The sequence below is a fragment of the Brassica oleracea genome, chromosome C4 (assembly GCF_000695525.1).
Source record: "Brassica oleracea var. oleracea cultivar TO1000 chromosome C4, BOL, whole genome shotgun sequence".
Classification (NCBI taxonomy): Eukaryota; Viridiplantae; Streptophyta; class Magnoliopsida; order Brassicales; family Brassicaceae; genus Brassica; species Brassica oleracea.
In genome coordinates, this window is record NC_027751.1 from 25,204,119 (window position 1) to 25,222,915 (window position 18,797).

At 34.3% G+C, this 18,797-nt stretch overlaps 2 protein-coding genes across 2 annotated transcripts; one reads left to right on the forward strand and one right to left on the reverse strand.

Annotated features, from left to right (window-relative positions):
* Positions 1-366: 366 nt before the first annotated feature.
* On the reverse strand, positions 367-1,445 carry LOC106338485. The gene is made up of 2 exons (XM_013777450.1): positions 1,392-1,445; positions 367-1,299 (listed from the first exon to the last, which is right to left on the reverse strand). Exons 1-2 carry the CDS (start codon positions 1,443-1,445, stop codon positions 367-369), a joined length of 987 nt encoding a protein of 328 aa, XP_013632904.1.
* Positions 1,446-15,837: 14,392 nt separating this feature from the next.
* Positions 15,838-17,853, forward strand: LOC106337716 (cytochrome P450 78A9). Its single transcript, XM_013776848.1, has 2 exons — positions 15,838-16,858; positions 16,996-17,853. Exons 1-2 carry the CDS (start codon positions 15,881-15,883, stop codon positions 17,626-17,628), a joined length of 1,611 nt encoding a protein of 536 aa, XP_013632302.1. The 5' UTR covers positions 15,838-15,880; the 3' UTR covers positions 17,629-17,853.
* Positions 17,854-18,797: the final 944 nt, after the last annotated feature.

Below are 18,797 nucleotides of genomic sequence, written 5' to 3' on the forward strand. Positions count from 1 at the left end.
TATTCTGATTCCGTCTGCTCCTTGAATCACCTCTATGCCAAGGTAGTACGTTAGCTTACCTAGATCTGACATCTCGAACTTCTTAGACATCTCCTCCTTGAATTGCCTAATCACCTTAAGTGAAGTTCCTGTCACAAATAGATCATCAACGTAGATGGCAATGATCAAGACGTCTCCTCCTTCCGTCTTGCAGTACACTGATGGTTCCTTCGTGCACTTCGCTGATCTCATCTCCTTGAGAACCTGATCAAGTTTCACACTCCATGCTCTGGGTGCCTAGCATAACACATGCAACGTCTTGTGTAACACACAAACTCGATCCTCTTCTCCTTTCTTCTCACAACCAGTTGGTCTATCTACAAGCTCTCATATCTTGTTTCTTGTGATAGACTCCAACTCGTCTTCCATAGCTTCAACCAAATCTTTTTCACAAGATAAGTTGAACTCATCTGAGGCAATCTCTCCTCCTCTATCGGTGCATCCTAGATTGAACACATCTGAGGCAACCTCTCCTCCTCTATTGGTGCAACCTAAATTGAACATAGCTGAGGCAAGCTCTCCTCCTCTATCGGTGTGAGATCTTTTGAACCGATAGAATGCCTCATGATTATCTGCTGTCGTTGGTGGTGCGGTTTGTCCACTCAAATCTCCAAGCAATAATCTTAATGGCTTTGATGTACGAACCATGGCCTTAGTCAGGAGTGAGTCTCTGGTTTGCTTCCCTGCGAGACATGTGTCACACACGCCTTCTTCGTGTGTTACACTCGGGAATGAGTGTCTCGTTTGCTTCCCTGCGAGACATGTGTCACACACGCCTTCTTCGTGTGTTACACTCGGGAATGAGTGTCTCGTTTGCTTCCCTGCGAGACATGTGTCACACACGCCTTCTTCGTGTGTTACACTCGGGAATGAGTGTCTCGTTTGCTTCCCTGCGAGACATGTGTCACACACGCCTTCTTCGTGTGTTACACTCGGGAATGAGTGTCTCGTTTGCTTCCCTGCGAGACAACCTACAATGTAAACACACGATCCATCACCAAACTTCACCTTCCATTTGGTGTTGAGATTCAAACTCGAAAAGAACTCCTTGTTCCCTGTCATGTGATTGCTCGCTCCATTATCCAAATACCAGACACTTGCACTGCCTTTGTCGATATCAAGATTCTTCGGAATCACCTTATCTTCGTTCAAAAACACCACCTCGTGTACATAGAGTGCATCAGCCTCTTCTGTCTCGTTTAGATTGGCTTCTTGATTCTTCTCTGTCTTTTCGGGACAGACAGTTGCGTAGTGACCAGGCTTGTCACCTCTCCAACATATCAGTTTTGAACGATTCTTCTTCGAGTTGTTATCTTCGGTGTGTGACGCACGGTTTTGGTTGTGTGACTTACCTCTACCTCTGCCTCTACCGTTCCGTCATCTTCCTCTACCACAGGAATTCTCATAGCCCCTCTGACTATGCTCTTCACTGTTCGAAAACATCAGTTTCCCTTGGTTTTCTTTCTAAGTTTCTTCTCCTACACGCTCCTCGTACGCCTTAAGCCTTCCAACTATGTCTTCAAACCCCGTCGAGTTGAGATCTAGGACTTGCTCAAGTGATGCTACGATCTGGATATACTTGTGTCTTGGAAGACCCTTCAAGAACTTCTTGACCATCGTGGATTCTTCTATGTTTTCTCCCAACGAGGTTGCTTTGGATGATAGGCCCGATATCTTCCCCGCGAAGTCATCGACCGTATCTCCATCATCCATCTTCAACCTATCAAACTCCGTCATCAACGTCTGAAGTCTCGCCTTCCTTACACGATCAGCTCCTAGGTGTCGCGACTTGATGGCATTCCAGATCTCTTTTGATGCGGTTTGTTCTCCCACCTGGAGAATCAAAGTCTCTGGAACAGATTGAAACAAAAGAGCTATCGCAACATCGTTCTTCTTTTGATCATCTGAACCGGGTTCGATTGTGTCCCACACTTCATGAACACGTAGTAGAACCTTCATCCTCATCGACCAAACTGTGTAGTTTGTCGGTGACAACATCGGACATTGGATGGATGTAGATCCAAAGTCCTTCGTGCGTGGAGCCCTAGTCACGTCAGCCATCTTGCCGTCGCGATCTCTTGTTCACAAGCACCAGGATCTTAAGCTACAACTTAAGCTTAGATCGAGTCTCCAACCTGAGGCTCTGATACCAATTCAGATCTCTTAGAAACACAAAGAGTTATAAGAACAACTTATCTTATTAGCTTTAGAAACTACTCAAAACTAAAGCTCTCAATATGTTTCACTTAGATCATATGGAACACCTCTCCATTAGACCTATATTTATATGAAAGACAATTCCCTTTAACATGTGGGATATGGAAAACACAAACATAACCTAAATAGAAACTTCATTTTCCTATTTCTAGGTTTCCTTATTGTGTTTATCTTAACATATTAAACATCTAATAATATGTTAAGTTTCCACGAGCTTGGAATTATCCAACACGTTTCAAAGCTTGTTGACAAAACAATATAGTAAATCAAGTATACTACTTATATGAGGCCAATTTTCAAAATAAAGTATACTAATTATATTTATAAATAGCTCTAAGTTACTTTAATTAATTAGTATGGTATTCAGTATGCGATATGAGATCTTTCAATCATACTACTATATTTTACAATTGCAAGATAGAGCCAAACTTTTTGGACTTCTAAGCAAGCCATTGTAACATTATACCCTCCAAAACCAACGTGGACTGGACTAGGGGTACTTGAGGGATAAAATAATCTAATACGGTCCCGGTTTTAACTCCCGTTAGCCACCTTGCCGTCTAAATTATGCGTGCCCGGATGCAAGACCAACCAGAAGTTAGGTTTAGTTCATGAATTGTCCTTGGTTTAACCTTTTTCAAAAAGATGATCCAACCATGACTTCTATCAAGAAATGTCTAGTCCAACACACTGTACTTTTTTTTGTGGATATAGTTCAAATATTTTAGAAACCAAAAGAGTGGCCAACCGACATTAACGAGCTCTACAGACGACAGATTAGCATTGATAAGTTTTCTCGAGATATTTTTTTGCTTCTTTTGACCCACGAGCCGCGTTCTGGTACTCGTAGTAGCATTAGCGTGGCGGGTTATTGTTTTTTTTTGTCTTTTTACGCGTTTTTTTTATGTTAGCACTTATGTATTTGTTTGGTTAGATAACATATAAGAGCATCTTCAATGTGCTTCATTTTTCATTTTTTTGCTTCATTTTTCGTTTCATTCGTGTTTTTTATTTTTTCACTTCTTCATTTTTTGAAAATACACTTTTTAATTACAGATTGGTCCATCAACTTTAACTTGTTCTTAGTTTTTACTTAAATAAACTATAAGATCTAATATTACCAACTTACTTTTAAAGTTTTTATTATTATTTTTATTCAATCAATTTAAAATATTAAATATACTAAAAACATGTTTTTTAACTAATATTTAGATGAAACACAATTACATAAATAATATAAAAACTGAAAACTAGATAAACACTAATCTAAATATAAAAAAACTTAGCACATCATAAACTAACACTTAATAATCTGATAAATCATTTCCAGATCCACTAAGATTGTTAAAATATTGTCCAAATGAAGTGGCTGCATGAGAAGGTTGTTGAGCTTGTTGTTGTTCACTCTTTTCTACTAAAATTTGATTTTGCTCAGATTAAATGTATGCACGAACGCTACGATCTTGTATAGAGTTCAAATCACGAAATAAAATTTTGATCTCTTCTTTAAACTTCTTCAAAGCATAATTCTTGTTTTGAATCTCCAAATGTTGTTGTCTTTGTGCGCTTGTTTTCTCTAATTTCTCCAATAGTTTTTTTTTCCTTCTTCTAAGGTGTTAATAATTATATTGTATGATAATATTTATTTAATATTAATTAGCAATTGTGGTGAAATATTGTTAAAATAAAATATTTGGGTAAAATTAGTAAACTAGCAAAAGTAGAAGATGTTTTTGATAAATAATAATAAAACAGAAAAAGAATATATTTGGAATATTCCTTTTTGAAAAAAAAAATTTGAAGCAAACCAGTGGAGAAGATGCTTCTTCATTTTTTGAAAATCTTCATATTTTGAAAAGAGAAATGAAGTTTGCCATTGGAGATCCTCTGACTCGATTGTTGCCAAAAAAACTCGATTAATAAAACTAGAAAAAATAAGTGTGCGCTGCCGACAACACGAAAAACACAAATTGGTATTAGACAGCACCATGCCGAGTTCTGAAACCCGTTTGTACATATATAATTGTGGGTTTTCATTTAGAATAACATATTAACTTTTTGTTCAATATAGAGCCTTTGCTCGTAACTTCTTTATATCGTAGAGACCTCTCTCTCTCTCTCCCCGAGAACGCTCCAACCTCTCTCTCTCCCCGAGAACGCTCCAACCTCTCTCTACTAGCGGCACAAGGGTTTGGCTTGCTTTTTTCGGCGGTCGCCGCCTCCATCACGGCTGCCGGGATCTCAGTTCTCTTCTCAGTGTTTCCCCCTGTTGTCTCCGTCTTCTACGGCTGAGGGAGTGGCTGACTAGCGCTTCAGATCTGGTTTGCTCTGGTTCAGATCTACGGTTCGCGACGGCTGAGGCGGCTTGAGGACGGCCTCCTCCAGCGTTGTGGTCACCCAGACTCTGACGGAGTAAAGCCGGAAATTTTCCTTTGCGCTTTGTTAGATGCTTCGAGTGTAGAGGCGCGTGCGGCGTCGATAAGCTCCTCGTCGGTCATGTTCGTCCTCCAGCGGTATCTGGGGGTGAGCTTCTCTGCGTGTCGAGTTGGAGGTCTGGGTTCGCCGGTTCCGGTAAATCTCGGTTTCTCTCTGGTCTGTTTGTTGTGTCGCCTTGTGTTCTCCTTGTTTACAGCGTGTGGAGGTCTCCGGTGGTGGTGGTTCAGTTCGTCCCGCTGGGTCTTTGTGGCAGCGCGTTGGTGAGTTATCTCTGGTCCGCTTCGGCTACGTCCTTAGCCCCAAGAGCTCCTCACCCTTCAAATCAGAATGGTATCGGCGGTTGTGGCCTGCTCCGCCTCTTGCTCTTCTCAAATAATCCATCAGATTGGCTTCGTCACTTGAGGGCGGTTAACGGCTCAGGTTTGGTTTGTGGTGTATCAGTTAGGCTCTGGGTTCTGAGCGTGGCTTCGGATTTGTTTCCTTCGGAGGGTTGTCCGTCTTCCGATCTGTCATCTATATATGAGTTTACGGTTAGATGGGTGTATACGGTCCCAGTGGATTGCAATGGAGGCGGTAATCTTCGGCGCAAGATACTGAACGACGGCATCGTCGGTTTACGGCTTCTCCTCGTACCGCCAATGGTCTCTATTTTCTGGCTTGCTCTGGGCTCGGGTTCGGATTCTTCCCTCGGGTAAGCTCTGGGTTCTTGATGGAAGCTGTAGGAGCCGTTGCAATCAGAGTTTGAGGGCGCCCTTATCTCGGTAGCTCGCGGCAACCATCGGGTTCACCATCTAGTACTTGCGGTTGATTGGTCTGGCATCGTCTCGTTGTTAACCTGCTTTCTCGCTTGAGTTAGTGCCGCTTTCGGTTTGTTCCTTTGTTGTTGTATAGTTGTTGATGTTTCTGATTTCCGCTACTTGTTATCTATGTATCGTCTGTCAAAAATTGAAAATGGTAATAATAATTTAACATTTTTACCAAAAAAAAAAAAAAATCTTTATATCGTAGACACTAAGCGTTAAGAAAAAGGCTGGTTCACACTCCGGGTCTGTTCCCGTGCTCCTCGATTCACAATAACCTAGATCATATACTGTGGCGAGCGAGAGATTTCGAAATTCCGGATACTCTTATTACCACAGCTCCATGGACCATATGGTAAATTTGGAAAGCTCAAAACGACAAAGCCTTCAACGGCAAGGACACATCCCCACTGGAGACTCTACAGCTCGCCCAATCCGAAGCTGAAACTTGGCGCCTTGCTCAAATAGTAGACAAGCCCCATGACGACGATGACGCCGCTGAGACTTCTCCCCCTGATGCTGCTCCTCCACCCCGCGGGCTGGTGTGCTCGATAGACGCCTCCTGGCACAAAAACGATCACCTCTTCGGTGGAGGAATGGTCCTGAAGACAGAGGATGGGGTAACGACTTATGGTTCATTCTCTAGTAACCGAGTCTTAGCCCCCTTACACGCGGAGTTCCAAACCCTGCTGTGGGCCATGAAATCCTCTATCCAGATAGACCATATAGCGATGACATTCGAGACGGACTGCCTCCAACTGGTCCATCTCATCGAAGAAGACTAAGAAGACAACTGGCCATCCTTGTTGGTTGAATTTGATGAGTTTCATCATATTTGTTCTATGTTTATTTCTTGCTCCATATCTTTTATTCCTCGTTCCCTAAATCTCTGAGACGATAGCCTTGCAAAAGGAGCTCGTTCTCGAGGTTTCTCATTTTCCCATGTAGACTCTCAGCTTCCAAGCTGGATGGCTCCTGAGGCCCACCTCTTGGTAGTTACTTAATAAAATATGGAGCTTTCGATGTCAAAAAAAAAAAAAAGTTGGTTACCAATTAGTAGTTACCGTTGGCTATTACAAAGTAACTAATAATCAATAGCATATAAAATCTACTTAAGATGTTTGGATTAGTACATATCTAATAACTAGAATTTGATCTACACGTCCGTGCAGTTTTATTTTATTTTATAAATATATGATTTTAATATTATCATGAACGTTTTAAATGTATAATTTATATTTTAGTGTTATATATTGTGTGATTCAATAATTTATTATTTAGTTTTTTATTCAACACAATTAATATATAATGATTTGTTTTATACATTTTATTTTGTTATTAATTTTTATTACATACTAATATATTTCTGAGTTCGGTACACTAGATTCATAATCTAAAATAATTAAATAGAGAATTTCTTTCAAAATAATTTTTTTTTTAATTTCTACCGCTTGCGTATAGTAATTTTATTAAAATTATTTAGTTATACTATATAAAGGATATTTGTTTATGATAATTTATATTTTCATGTTGTGATTAAAAAATATACTTTACCTTCTGTTATTTTAGTATATTGCAAGATTTTATAACGAAATATATTGTTATGTTTAAATAATTTAACTCTATTATTTACATATAATCATATTATTTTAGTGTAAGATATTTTTCGAAGTTATGGTATTAAATTTTCTGATTTTTGTTATTGAAATGAGATTTCAGCAGAGAATTTTTTATTTTTATAACATAATTTGTTTTTCTTGTTGCATTTAAAAAACAATTATAGTTTAGCATTTATGAATTTATTTATTTATTTATTAAATTTATAATATTATCATTTTGAGTTTGGAATATTTATTTTTAAAATATTATATTTGGTCAGTAAAAATTTGTAAATTACCAACTGTTTTTGATTTTATAAGATTATATGACTATTAATTTCTTTTTGTTAAAAAATTAATACTTTATTTTATAAAAAAATATTTGAAATTTTTGGTATGATTTTTATATTTTCTCAACAGTTTTTGTACCATTAAAAATAGACATTAAGTTTATAGTTAAAATTGATTTGTCAATTGTCATTAATGAATTATTAAAATTTTAAAGTTTTCTAATAACATATTTTATAAATAACACATAAATTAAAAGTTAGTTGTATACTATTATATTTTATGCATAATTTCTTAGATAATATTTGTTGTGAGTTGCAGAATATTTTGTTGTTAAAAAAATTTGAAAAATATTACATAGTTTATGAATTTAAACCGGTTTTAATGGTGAGTAATATTTTATTTATTTACTTATTGAAATAAAATTATTTTTTAAAACAAAATATCTTAATTTATTAATTTAATATATTTTTTAATATTTATTTCATATAATACTTCTGTTGTCATATAATATAGACTATAATTATTAAATTTATCAAAGAGCATATAATTATTATTTTTGTTTTATAATAAATTTTAATTAATAATAATTTACAATAATATTATATTAGTAATTACGAAATTAATCAATGAATTATTTTATAAAAAAATATTAATTTTTAGTAAGATTTTGTTAGATTTTTTAAATATATTTTCTTATTATTAAAAATAAAATTAAAATTTATAGTTAAAATTAATTAATTATTAATATTCTTATGAATTACTAAAATTAGAAATATTATAAATTTGATTGATTAATATAAATAATCTAATAATAACTATAAGTAACTGTACTTTTGTATTGTAGATTTTTTAGTGATTCTATTTTAATAGAATATATACGAGCACACTTGGAAATAATTAAATTATGGTCGTGAGTGAAATAAATTAGACAGAAAAACATTTAACAACGATTTTTAGATTGATTTGCTCCTTCCAAAAGGGCAACAAACACACATTTATCATGTAACGTTAAGTTCTAAATATAGGTACGTGTCACCCTAGTAAATGGACTTATCATACTCACCAAATGACATCTTCCAGACAAATTAATGGTCGTAATTGCAATAGTGTTCTTTCGTTTTTAGATGATGACAAAACGTTCACATAAAATTTAATTTTGGTCCATATATTTCTGATGAAATTATCTATATATATATATATGGAAATCATCTAATAACATGCCTCTCAGTATTTTCTTCTTGAACTGTTATTGGGTGGGAAGTTGCAATCTGCATCTTGATTTGTTGACGTAATTCATCACTTTCTAGTCTTTGGTCCTCACCTTACGAGTACATATTAATTTCTTCTTGACTACATTTAATTGGTCGGTCAAAATATACTATATTTGTCCATATTGATAATGCAAGCTGCTCCTCTAATATGAATAATTCGATCGAATACGAGTAAATGTCGTAATTGTTTTTACAAAAATATTAACTCAATGAAACATATCAATATTGAGTGTGATAACCTGAAAGATGATAAAAATTGATGTGCTTTTGCATAGAAAAAGCTGAAAATTATTTATCTAGATTAATAACAGTCGAGGTAGTGCAATATACTAACAAGAAAAAAATTAGTTTCAAAAAAAATATATATATACTAACAAGAAGAAAGCAGATGAACACAACTTAAGTAGCTGTTAATTATTAGATCAACGGTTAGGTACCTCGCATACTTCCATCAGACAATACTGACCGTTGATGTAAGGCATTTGACAAGTACTTAACAGTTAACAGCGAGCCAATTTGTGGGGGGACCAGATGGATACCAGTCATGTGAGTTGTCTGGTTAATGTAGACTCGAAGACACGCAAGTGTGCATTTCTAAATTAAACCACCATCCTGCAAAACATCGACGATCAAGTTGCGGGGACGTTTTGCATGAACCTACGCGTGGCTTAAAGAGGAGTAAAGGTTCGTGATTATCGAAATTAAAAACGAGATCCAACGGCTATAAATTAGGAGCTGCAGCTGTATGCACTACACCACGTTACATCATATTACAACCGACAATAAGATTCACATAATCTATTCGTGCCTGAAAAGAATGTCTTCACACGCACACAAACTCAATTTGTGCCCTAAACCTTACCTAAAGGTCAGGTCATAGTTCTCTATAATTAAATATATGTAATTGTTCTTTTCAAAAGAAAGATATATATCTAATTGTTAATTTATGTGCTAACCATTTGTTTTTCTGTTTGGCGACTATATAACATTAACTTAAATGACAATTTGCTTAAATTAATATATACATTTAAATAACATATTTGATTGCTTTATTTTTACAAGTTTAAGCTATGGTTTTATACAATAATGACTTTCGTTCAGAAACCTATTTTATTTAGAATCTCTCTCTGGATATACGAATATACTCAACTCCAATTTTTTTTGTTTCACTTGATTAAATGTCGCTTTCTAGTTTCGACTCGTTTTTGAATTGCAGTCGATAGATCCCTATTATTATTTTGAATTTCAGCATAATTAGCGGATGTGGTCTGACGTCGGTTTATAAAATTACGATAAACTTGACGAAACATGACGTTATATGTACTGTTTTATTGTTGTCTACAAATATACTTGGACGTCGGAAATGTGACGATGCTAGTACTTTGTATACATTAATTAGCGGACCATTGTCTACTGATGAGTTCATGCTAAATTTAGATATACAGTTTAGTATTTTAAAGTGCTATTGTTTTATAGGCCGTATGATTACAATAACAAGAGTATAAAAGGACGGACGTGGACAAACCATTAGTTGTTCAAGTTCTTGATTGCCTCCCACGTCTTCGATGAATAAAAATATGTAGAAGTGTCAGCAGATCAGCATAGTAAACTACATTAATCAAAGAACTAATCAAACTTTAGATAATTAAAATTCTTGCAAAGTATAGTTTAATCAAATTTAAGTATATAGAGAGAGATAGTAGTTAATAGTTGATTTGGTCACATTCAACTGGAACAATAGTATACTAGATTTTTCACCCGCACATCCGTGCTGGTAGATTTTCATTTTATAAATATACTAGATGATAACCCGCGCCCTGCGCGGAATGAGAAGATTTAAAGAGATTTTTGAATCAATAGGTATTAGAAAGTTAATAGTCTTAGAAAGAAATATTACATGTATATAATAAGGGGGATTCAACGAAAGCGTGTATGTCTATATAAATTAAGCTTGGATTTAAAGAAAAAACTTGTGTATTTGTTTTGTTTAATTGAAGTATATTTTGGTGGAAATGAATCCATGAGAGTAAGTAAAAAACTTATATAAAATAAATTATGAAGTAACGATAAAAACGAAACAAAAGCAATAAAATTATTGTTTTCATAAACTAAATTATAAATATAAAATAAAACGAAACATAAGCAAAATAATACTAAAATATGAAAGAAACAAAATATAATATAGGATACTACTTTACGGATGAGGAGATGTAATCATACGGCCTTGTATTTATATATGCAAGACGCGGGCCGATGGCAATTATAGCTATTTTCCATAATTATTTCCGTAAAATCAATTAAAATTATGTCCAAGGCAAAATATTCACATCCCCTTTATATTCAAAATACTGAATTTTGAAAACTTGCCTTGATCGTTGCTATGCGAATTTATTGGAATAGTATAGGAAACAAACTGAGATTCTAGTCAACTAAATTAAATTCAAAATTAGTCAGTAAAGATCAAAAATATGATTAAATGATTCGGTTTCGACTATGAATTTTCATTACCAAATTCGGCCAATATTAATGAGTACATATATAACCGGAATTAGTGTTATATTTAGCTTCATATTTCCTAATTTGAAATATTCATACGGCAATCATGCATTGTCACGCAAGTATTGTGTGGTTGACAATGCCTTTATGATCTTTGAAAATTATATTATGGCAATCAATACCATAATTGCCATATTTCCTGATTTATTGCATTGATAGATGGTTATCGACATTGCCAAGGATCTCGAGTATACATTGAATTATCATTGATTATTTTCATATGTGATATAATATATAGTGTGATATATTCGATACATAAAAATGAGATTCCTTAGTATTTTTTATGTAATATAATATATGGTAACCGGTTTTAAAATGATATAAAACACATTAACATAAAATCGAAAAGTAACACAACAAAAGCAACACTCGGTTTTGATATCATCTTCATTAAGATCACATGTAAAGATACATTAAACCGATTTCAAATTATAAATTATAATCTTCATTAAGAAAAATACATTAAACCGATTTCAAGTTATAATCTCATTTGATATAGTGTGATCTCGAATATACATTTAAACAACATTCGAGTATAGTAGTCATATGTAATATAATATATGTCAACCGGTTTTAAAATAATATAAAACACATTACCAAATAACCGGTTACTTCCTTCGTCTACATTGAGATTGTACGTTACCAAGATATACTATTAAAACATTATGCTAAGCTATAATTAAAAAATAATGGCAAAGAATGTAATAAATCTAGTAAAGAGAAGGTTTTAAATTAGAGAGTGTGAAAGTGAATATGATATTGCCACATAGGAAATGACATTTTGGTTAATAATACATGAGCATAAGGTTAGTCTTAAAAAATGTTTTTCTTTTAATATAAAAGGGATTCAGTCTAGGACGGCCTTTTTTGACTTGGCAAACCAATTTAACAATAAGAGTTTACTTTTTGGTTAGCCAATACAACTTAAAATATACTAGAACATACAAGAAAACATGTTCACCTTTGAAATTGAGTAATAATGACATAGATAACTGTTTGAAACAAATTAAATTCACGTTCATAAAACAATCAGTTAATCAAATATATATGCCACATGTAAACCAGAGGTTGACGATTGGATAGTTGGTACGACATGTACACACATAATTCAATAGAGAATGCCAAAAAAATTCAATGTGATGGTCAAAACTGAGGGGCACAGTTATCCTTCAATGTAGTCCAAATTTATGCTGAATCGGAAAGTGAGGTTTCATGTGAAGACCTCGGAGAGAAGCTGAGAAGGATCAAAGAGAAAATATACCACTGGTTATTCAATCGTTTAACCGTTACAATTGGTTACATATACATTGTTTTTTCATTTGACCCAAAAAAAAACTTTGTTTCCTCACATTTTCTCTGAATATATATAAACATTCATAGCCATAAAACTTGTACCAGAAATTCTAATTTATTTCTGTGATTGCTTATTTTTAAGAACAAACTTGTGGAATAACGAAACAATATCATTATAACAAAACTGAATTTGAGTGTGCTTTTCTAAAGACATACGAGTCATTTGGTCGTCTTTACAAGGTTTTTCTTTAAAATCTGTTATGTTGTGTTGTCATATTGTATACAAACTGTCAATTCGAGATTCAAATGTAAATTATTTTGTTACTATAGATAACTTTTACAAAAATCATATTTATAACCTAGTGGTTAACTTATTTTGTGAGTTATAATATAACATACTTAACTTCTTTAATGGTTTTGGCTTTTGAGTTTATTTCTAGTTGTTCTACATATTACCTAGTAGAAAGCGTCCAAGGTTTTGCGTTTCTCATGTACTATTAATTTTTCTTCCATTGTTCATTTTTTTTTTGTAACACCAACTTTCATTAATAAGAATAAACTAGGCTCATTGTTCTTAGGAGGCAAGACACTAGATACATTCCATAGAGCTTGCTTTGCCAAAGCATTAGCATCTCCATTTTTTCCCCATTGAATCCAAGAGATGGAAATAAAATCAAAAGCTAAAGATAAGCAAGATATATCAGCGACAATTCCATAGAGTTCTGTAGCTGGCGGGCCCGAGTTGAGCGCCTTGACAAGATTGAGAGAGTCTGTTTCGCAGTGGACCTGGCGAATTTCTTTCTCAATGCAGTAATGCAGTGCTTCTCGGAGCGCCAGACCCTCCACTACCAAAGGTGAGTTAACGTGGTGACAGTGTGCCAAGGTTGAGGTTTTCCCAGTTCCCTCACCTATACACCAGCCGAGTCCCGCTAGTTGTAGATCTTCTCTCCAAGCTGCGTCCGTTTGTAGTAATGTCGAGTTCAGTAAAGTGATTCTCTTTTAATAGAATAGATTTTTAGAAAGATTTTGTTAGATTTTTTCTCAACATTTTTTTATAACTAAAAATAAAATTTAAATTTACAGTTAAAATTGGTTTATTATTAATATATTTATATATTGAATAGATTAATATAAATAATTAAATAAATGTAATTAATGAAATGGACCTAATAAAGTTAGTGTGACTTTTTTATGGTAGATAAAAATGGTACTTCTCTTTTAATAAAGAAGATATAGCTAAATTTTGAAGTACTTGTAATCTATTTTGCTTAGTATCTTCTACAAGTTCCCTGATTAATTGACTTCTGTGATTTTATATCAATGGATACCACAAAGCATATATTAATAGCTAAAATAACAAAGTTCCCTGATTAATTGACTTCTATGATTTTATATCAATGGATACCACAAAGCATATAGTAATAGCTAAAATAACAAAAAGAGAGAGCTCATCAATGATGCCGTCATGCGTAGTAACACAGATTACGCGTATAAAACCTGTCATTCAGTTCATGACGGCGCAAACCGTTAAGATAAAATCTCATTTGCGTACAATGCAATTCAAGGTTATTATAAGTCTTGTAATTACACATGTATATCACACTTACACTGTTAATTTTTAGATGACAGTGTTTTTTAAGATGACATATAGTGTTGCTAATAAACTAATTCAGATAGATAAGTAATGGATAAAAAGTTAAAAATAAAAGATGAACACACTTTCGTACCACGGGTGAAAATTTAATAATGCATTAAGGCGTTACGATCATGGACTGTGTCGTTATAAATAATAAAGATATACTTATAAATTGCCTTACACGCTTAATGCTAATAATTATGTATTATATAGTGCTGCAACCGTGCAACAAACATATTATATAATCTGTTTTCCTACAAAATTATAATTAAGTATCAATATCAAAATCTTGAGGTCGTATGCTGTGATCGAATAAATATATTTATCTGCACCAAGATGTAAGTAATTTTATGGGCAACTCAAGTAAAACTAAACGTTGTTTTCAATAATATTAATCATACAATAATTTCCAAAATTTATAGATTTGATATAAATCTCTCGAAAGGGAATAAAATGACTAAGTGATATTATATATGTACAAACTAAGTCAGCTTATTAAATCTAAAGTTTACAAATACAATGAATTGCTTCAAGAGTGATTCTACAAAATTCCATCAGTTTTATTTAACGGTCACAAAAAGTAAAGTTAATTACTATACATTCATCACATTAACATCTCTTTGATATAACGTTTTTAACTTCTTTCTTTTTTTAAAGGCATTGAATTTAAAGACATAAAAACATTCATGGTATAGTTTTGCAACCATAAAAATTTAGAAAGCATGGTGAGACAATCTTTATATTCATCTAAGCATTAACTTAGAAAAGAGATACTTATGGTACATAAGCGTAGTAATTTTTAATTTTGTAACTGTTTTTTCAGTAATCTTCTGAAATAAACACTCATTTTACAGTCAAACTCATTTGTATGAAAGAAAAAACGAACTTACGTTTTGCTTTAAAAAATGATAACTTTTGGAAGTGGTTTAAAATCGTAGTCACTTTTAGTGTTTGAACTTTTAAGTTTGATGTGTATTTGTCTAATAGATTGGTGAATAAAGAACCAATTAATTCATTGTATTAAATCAACTTTTTTCCTTGTGGCTGCAAGATATCGCTTTTTTAAAAAAAAATATCTTAGCATAAAATATTGATTTGGCTTATGTTTAATCAATTAAAAAAGCTATCATCACCCACATAATTCATATATAATGAGATAACATATGTTGATAAACTCAAGAAAACTACTTTTCATACGTTATCTTTATATATATAGTGTATATATCCTGCTTTATCATTTTTACATCTAACGATAAATGAAACTGAAGTTATTCTTTTACACCAAAAAAAAAAAGAAACTGTAGTTCTTATATCACTTAAATACAAATGTTGGTTGCTCAAAAGAAAACAAATGTTGTAGCGTTTCTGTAGCTGCTAGGAACACAAAATTAAATTGAAAAAGTACAAGCTCAAATTTTGTATATTTTAAGCAAAGAGAGCAAAAGAATGCTTGGCCAAATATATCCAGTAAAAAGTACAATACTTGTGGTAAATAGAGAATGAAGTACACACCAAAGATCATTATTAAAATAGATCCATATTAAATATAAAAGGCAACATTCCCCTTGGAATATAAAACAACAAAAATATAAAATAAAATAGTCTTTGAATTAATCTCATTAAATTTTCACAAGAGGGGCCTAATTTTTTCCTATATAAACACATGAAGGCAGCAATTCATCTCAAACCCCACAGCAAAAAAGCCACTCACCTTTTTCTCTCTATCTCTCTCTCTCTGCTTCCATGGCCACCAAGCTCGACACAAGCAGCTTATTGTTCACTCTCTTGTCCAAATGTAGCCTCCTTACCCAAACCAACCTGGCTTTGTCACTCCTCGTAGCCTCCATCGCTTCTCTCGCTCTCTCTCTCTTCTACTGGTCTCATCCCGGAGGACCTGCATGGGGAAAATATTTCCTCCATCGCCGCCACCGAACCACCGTGATTCCCGGACCAAGAGGCTTACCTTTTGTCGGAAGCATGTCTCTCATGTCAAACGCTTTAGCACACCGCTGCATAGCCGCAGCCGCGGAGAAATTCGGAGCCAAACGTTTGATGGCGTTTAGCTTGGGAGATACTCGCGTGATCGTCACGTGCAACCCTGATGTAGCTAAAGAGATTCTAAACAGTCCGGTTTTCGCTGACCGTCCGGTTAAGGAATCAGCGTATTCCCTTATGTTTAGCCGGGCTATCGGTTTCGCTCCTTACGGCGTTTACTGGCGAACGTTGAGGAGAATCGCTTCTTATCATCTTTTCAGCCCTAAACAGATTAAACGCTCTGAAACGCAGAGACGTGTTATCGCGAATCAGATGGTGACGTGTCTGGCAAAACAGAGTAGCAGCAACGAAGGACTCTGTTACGCTCGTGACTTGATCAAAACGGCATCGCTTAACAACATAATGTGCTCTGTTTTCGGGAAAGAATACGAGCTTGAACAAGAGCACGATGAAGTGAATGAGCTACGTGGTTTGGTCGAAGAGGGTTATGATTTACTCGGAACACTTAACTGGACCGATCATCTCCCGTGGTTGTCGGAATTTGATCCTCAGAGAATCCGGTCTAGATGCTCTAGTCTCGTACCGAAAGTAAACCGGTTCGTGAACCGGATTATATCTGACCACCGTGATCAAACTCGTGACTCGCCTAGTGACTTCGTTGACGTATTACTCTCTCTTGATGGTCCGGATAAACTATCCGACCCGGATATGGTCGCGGTTCTCTGGGTATGCACACGTTCCTTATTTTATTTTTAATAAATAAACAAAACAAAAACATAATAAATCATTTTAAAATAATGCCATTTTAGGTAATATGACAACAGTTATGGTAATAACGTAATTGCGATTTATGGGTTTTACAGGAAATGATATTTAGAGGAACTGACACGGTGGCTGTATTGATCGAGTGGATTCTTGCTAGGATGGTCCTTCATCAAGATACTCAGACAACAGTTCACAACGAGCTTGACCAGGTCGTAGGGAGATCAAGAGCCGTGGAAGAATCTGACGTGGCTTCTCTAACATATCTGACGGCTGTGATCAAAGAAGTCTTGAGGCTTCACCCGCCAGGTCCACTTCTGTCGTGGGCCCGTTTAGCAATCACAGATACGATCATTGACGGCCGTCGTGTGCCGGCAGGGACCACTGCAATGGTTAACATGTGGGCTATAGCGCATGATCCACACGTGTGGGAAAATCCGTTGGAGTTTGAACCCGAAAGGTTTGTAGCCAAGGAAGGTGACGTTGAGTTCTCGGTTCTTGGGTCGGATCTAAGGCTTGCACCGTTTGGGTCGGGTCGTAGGGTTTGTCCTGGGAAGAACATGGGTTTGACCACCGTGACGTTTTGGATCGCGACGCTCTTGCATGAGTTTGAATGGCTTGCACCGTCGTCAGATGACAAGACCGTTGACTTGTCCGAGAAACTGAGGCTCTCGTGTGAGATGGCTAATCCTCTCGCTGTTAAGTTGTGCTGCAGGCGCAGTATAAGCGTATGAAAAGATTATTATACACTGAAGGAATAAGAAAATATATGCGAGTGCGATGCAGAAAAGAAAAGAAAGGAAAACGAAAATAAGAATAGGATGTGAAGCTTTTTTATATTAACATTTTGTTGATACGCAACGTGTGTGGTGGTGTGAGGAGTGGTGCATTGTAAATATAATGAAAATCATGAGCTAATTTACTATGTTGATGTCACAGAAAAGATTAGAGCTACTTACGTGAGTTTCTATTTTTATATTTAAACTTAATTTTCTATCGTTTGGATATCTATCTTATGAAAACTAACTTAATAGTTAATACTGTGGATTATTAACTCCGGATTTCTGGAAAATGATACTTGAACGCCAACAAAGCCCTAATTACATGAAAAAAATAGTATAACACTCTTTCATCCACTTACTAGAAAACTAAAAGCACATTTATCATCAAGAATATAACTATTTTAATTATTTTTACGACCAGAAAATTAAAAATATAGAAATGGTGATGGTGAATTCATTTTAGGCTACAGGTTGATATACACATGTTGTAATATATATAATTTAAAGTGATTTTAGACAGAATATTAATTAATAATAAATAAATCGGTTTATATCTTTTAAATGTCACTTAATATATTTGATAATTTTTAAGATGATATTATTTTCAGTATATCATTTTAAATGATGGGTTTTCTACACATTTATCTTAAAATTTTTGAATTTAGTTTGAGTTAAATGGTGAAACCAAGTTTTTTTTTTGACAAAAGGGCTTTCTATTAAAAAGGGCAAACATACAAATTATGGTTAAGTTATCATATTTTTAGGAAAGATAGAAAACAGAGCGGAACGTTTTAGCCAAGAACAATACTTAGTTTATCCCTGTGGTGAATGGTTAAATTCATCACACTCTTCATAATCAACCAAAATGCCACGTAGAAATAGTTTAAAAATGTAATAAAAATAAAAAATTAAATAGCTGAAAAAAAAACAACACCGACATTAATTAGCGCCATGTGCAAAATTCTAAATTCTAAAAACCTAAACTCTAAAACCATAAACCCTAAATCCAAAACACTAAACCATAAACCCCAATCCTAAAATCTAAACCCTAAATCTAAAACCCTAAACCAAAATTCTACACAATAAACCCTAAATCCTAAAATCTAAACCCTAAAGCCTAA

Coding starts and splice junctions, on each gene's coding strand:
- LOC106338485 (XM_013777450.1), bottom strand. CDS start 1,445: ATGAGAATTCCTGTGGTAGAGGAAGATGACGGAACGGTAGAGGCAGAG. Junction 1,300..1,391: donor CGGTAGAGGCAGAGGTAGAG/GTAAGTCACACA, acceptor AGAGGTGACAAG/CCTGGTCACTACGCAACTGT.
- LOC106337716 (XM_013776848.1), top strand. CDS start 15,881: ATGGCCACCAAGCTCGACACAAGCAGCTTATTGTTCACTCTCTTGTCC. Junction 16,859..16,995: donor ATATGGTCGCGGTTCTCTGG/GTATGCACACGT, acceptor TGGGTTTTACAG/GAAATGATATTTAGAGGAAC.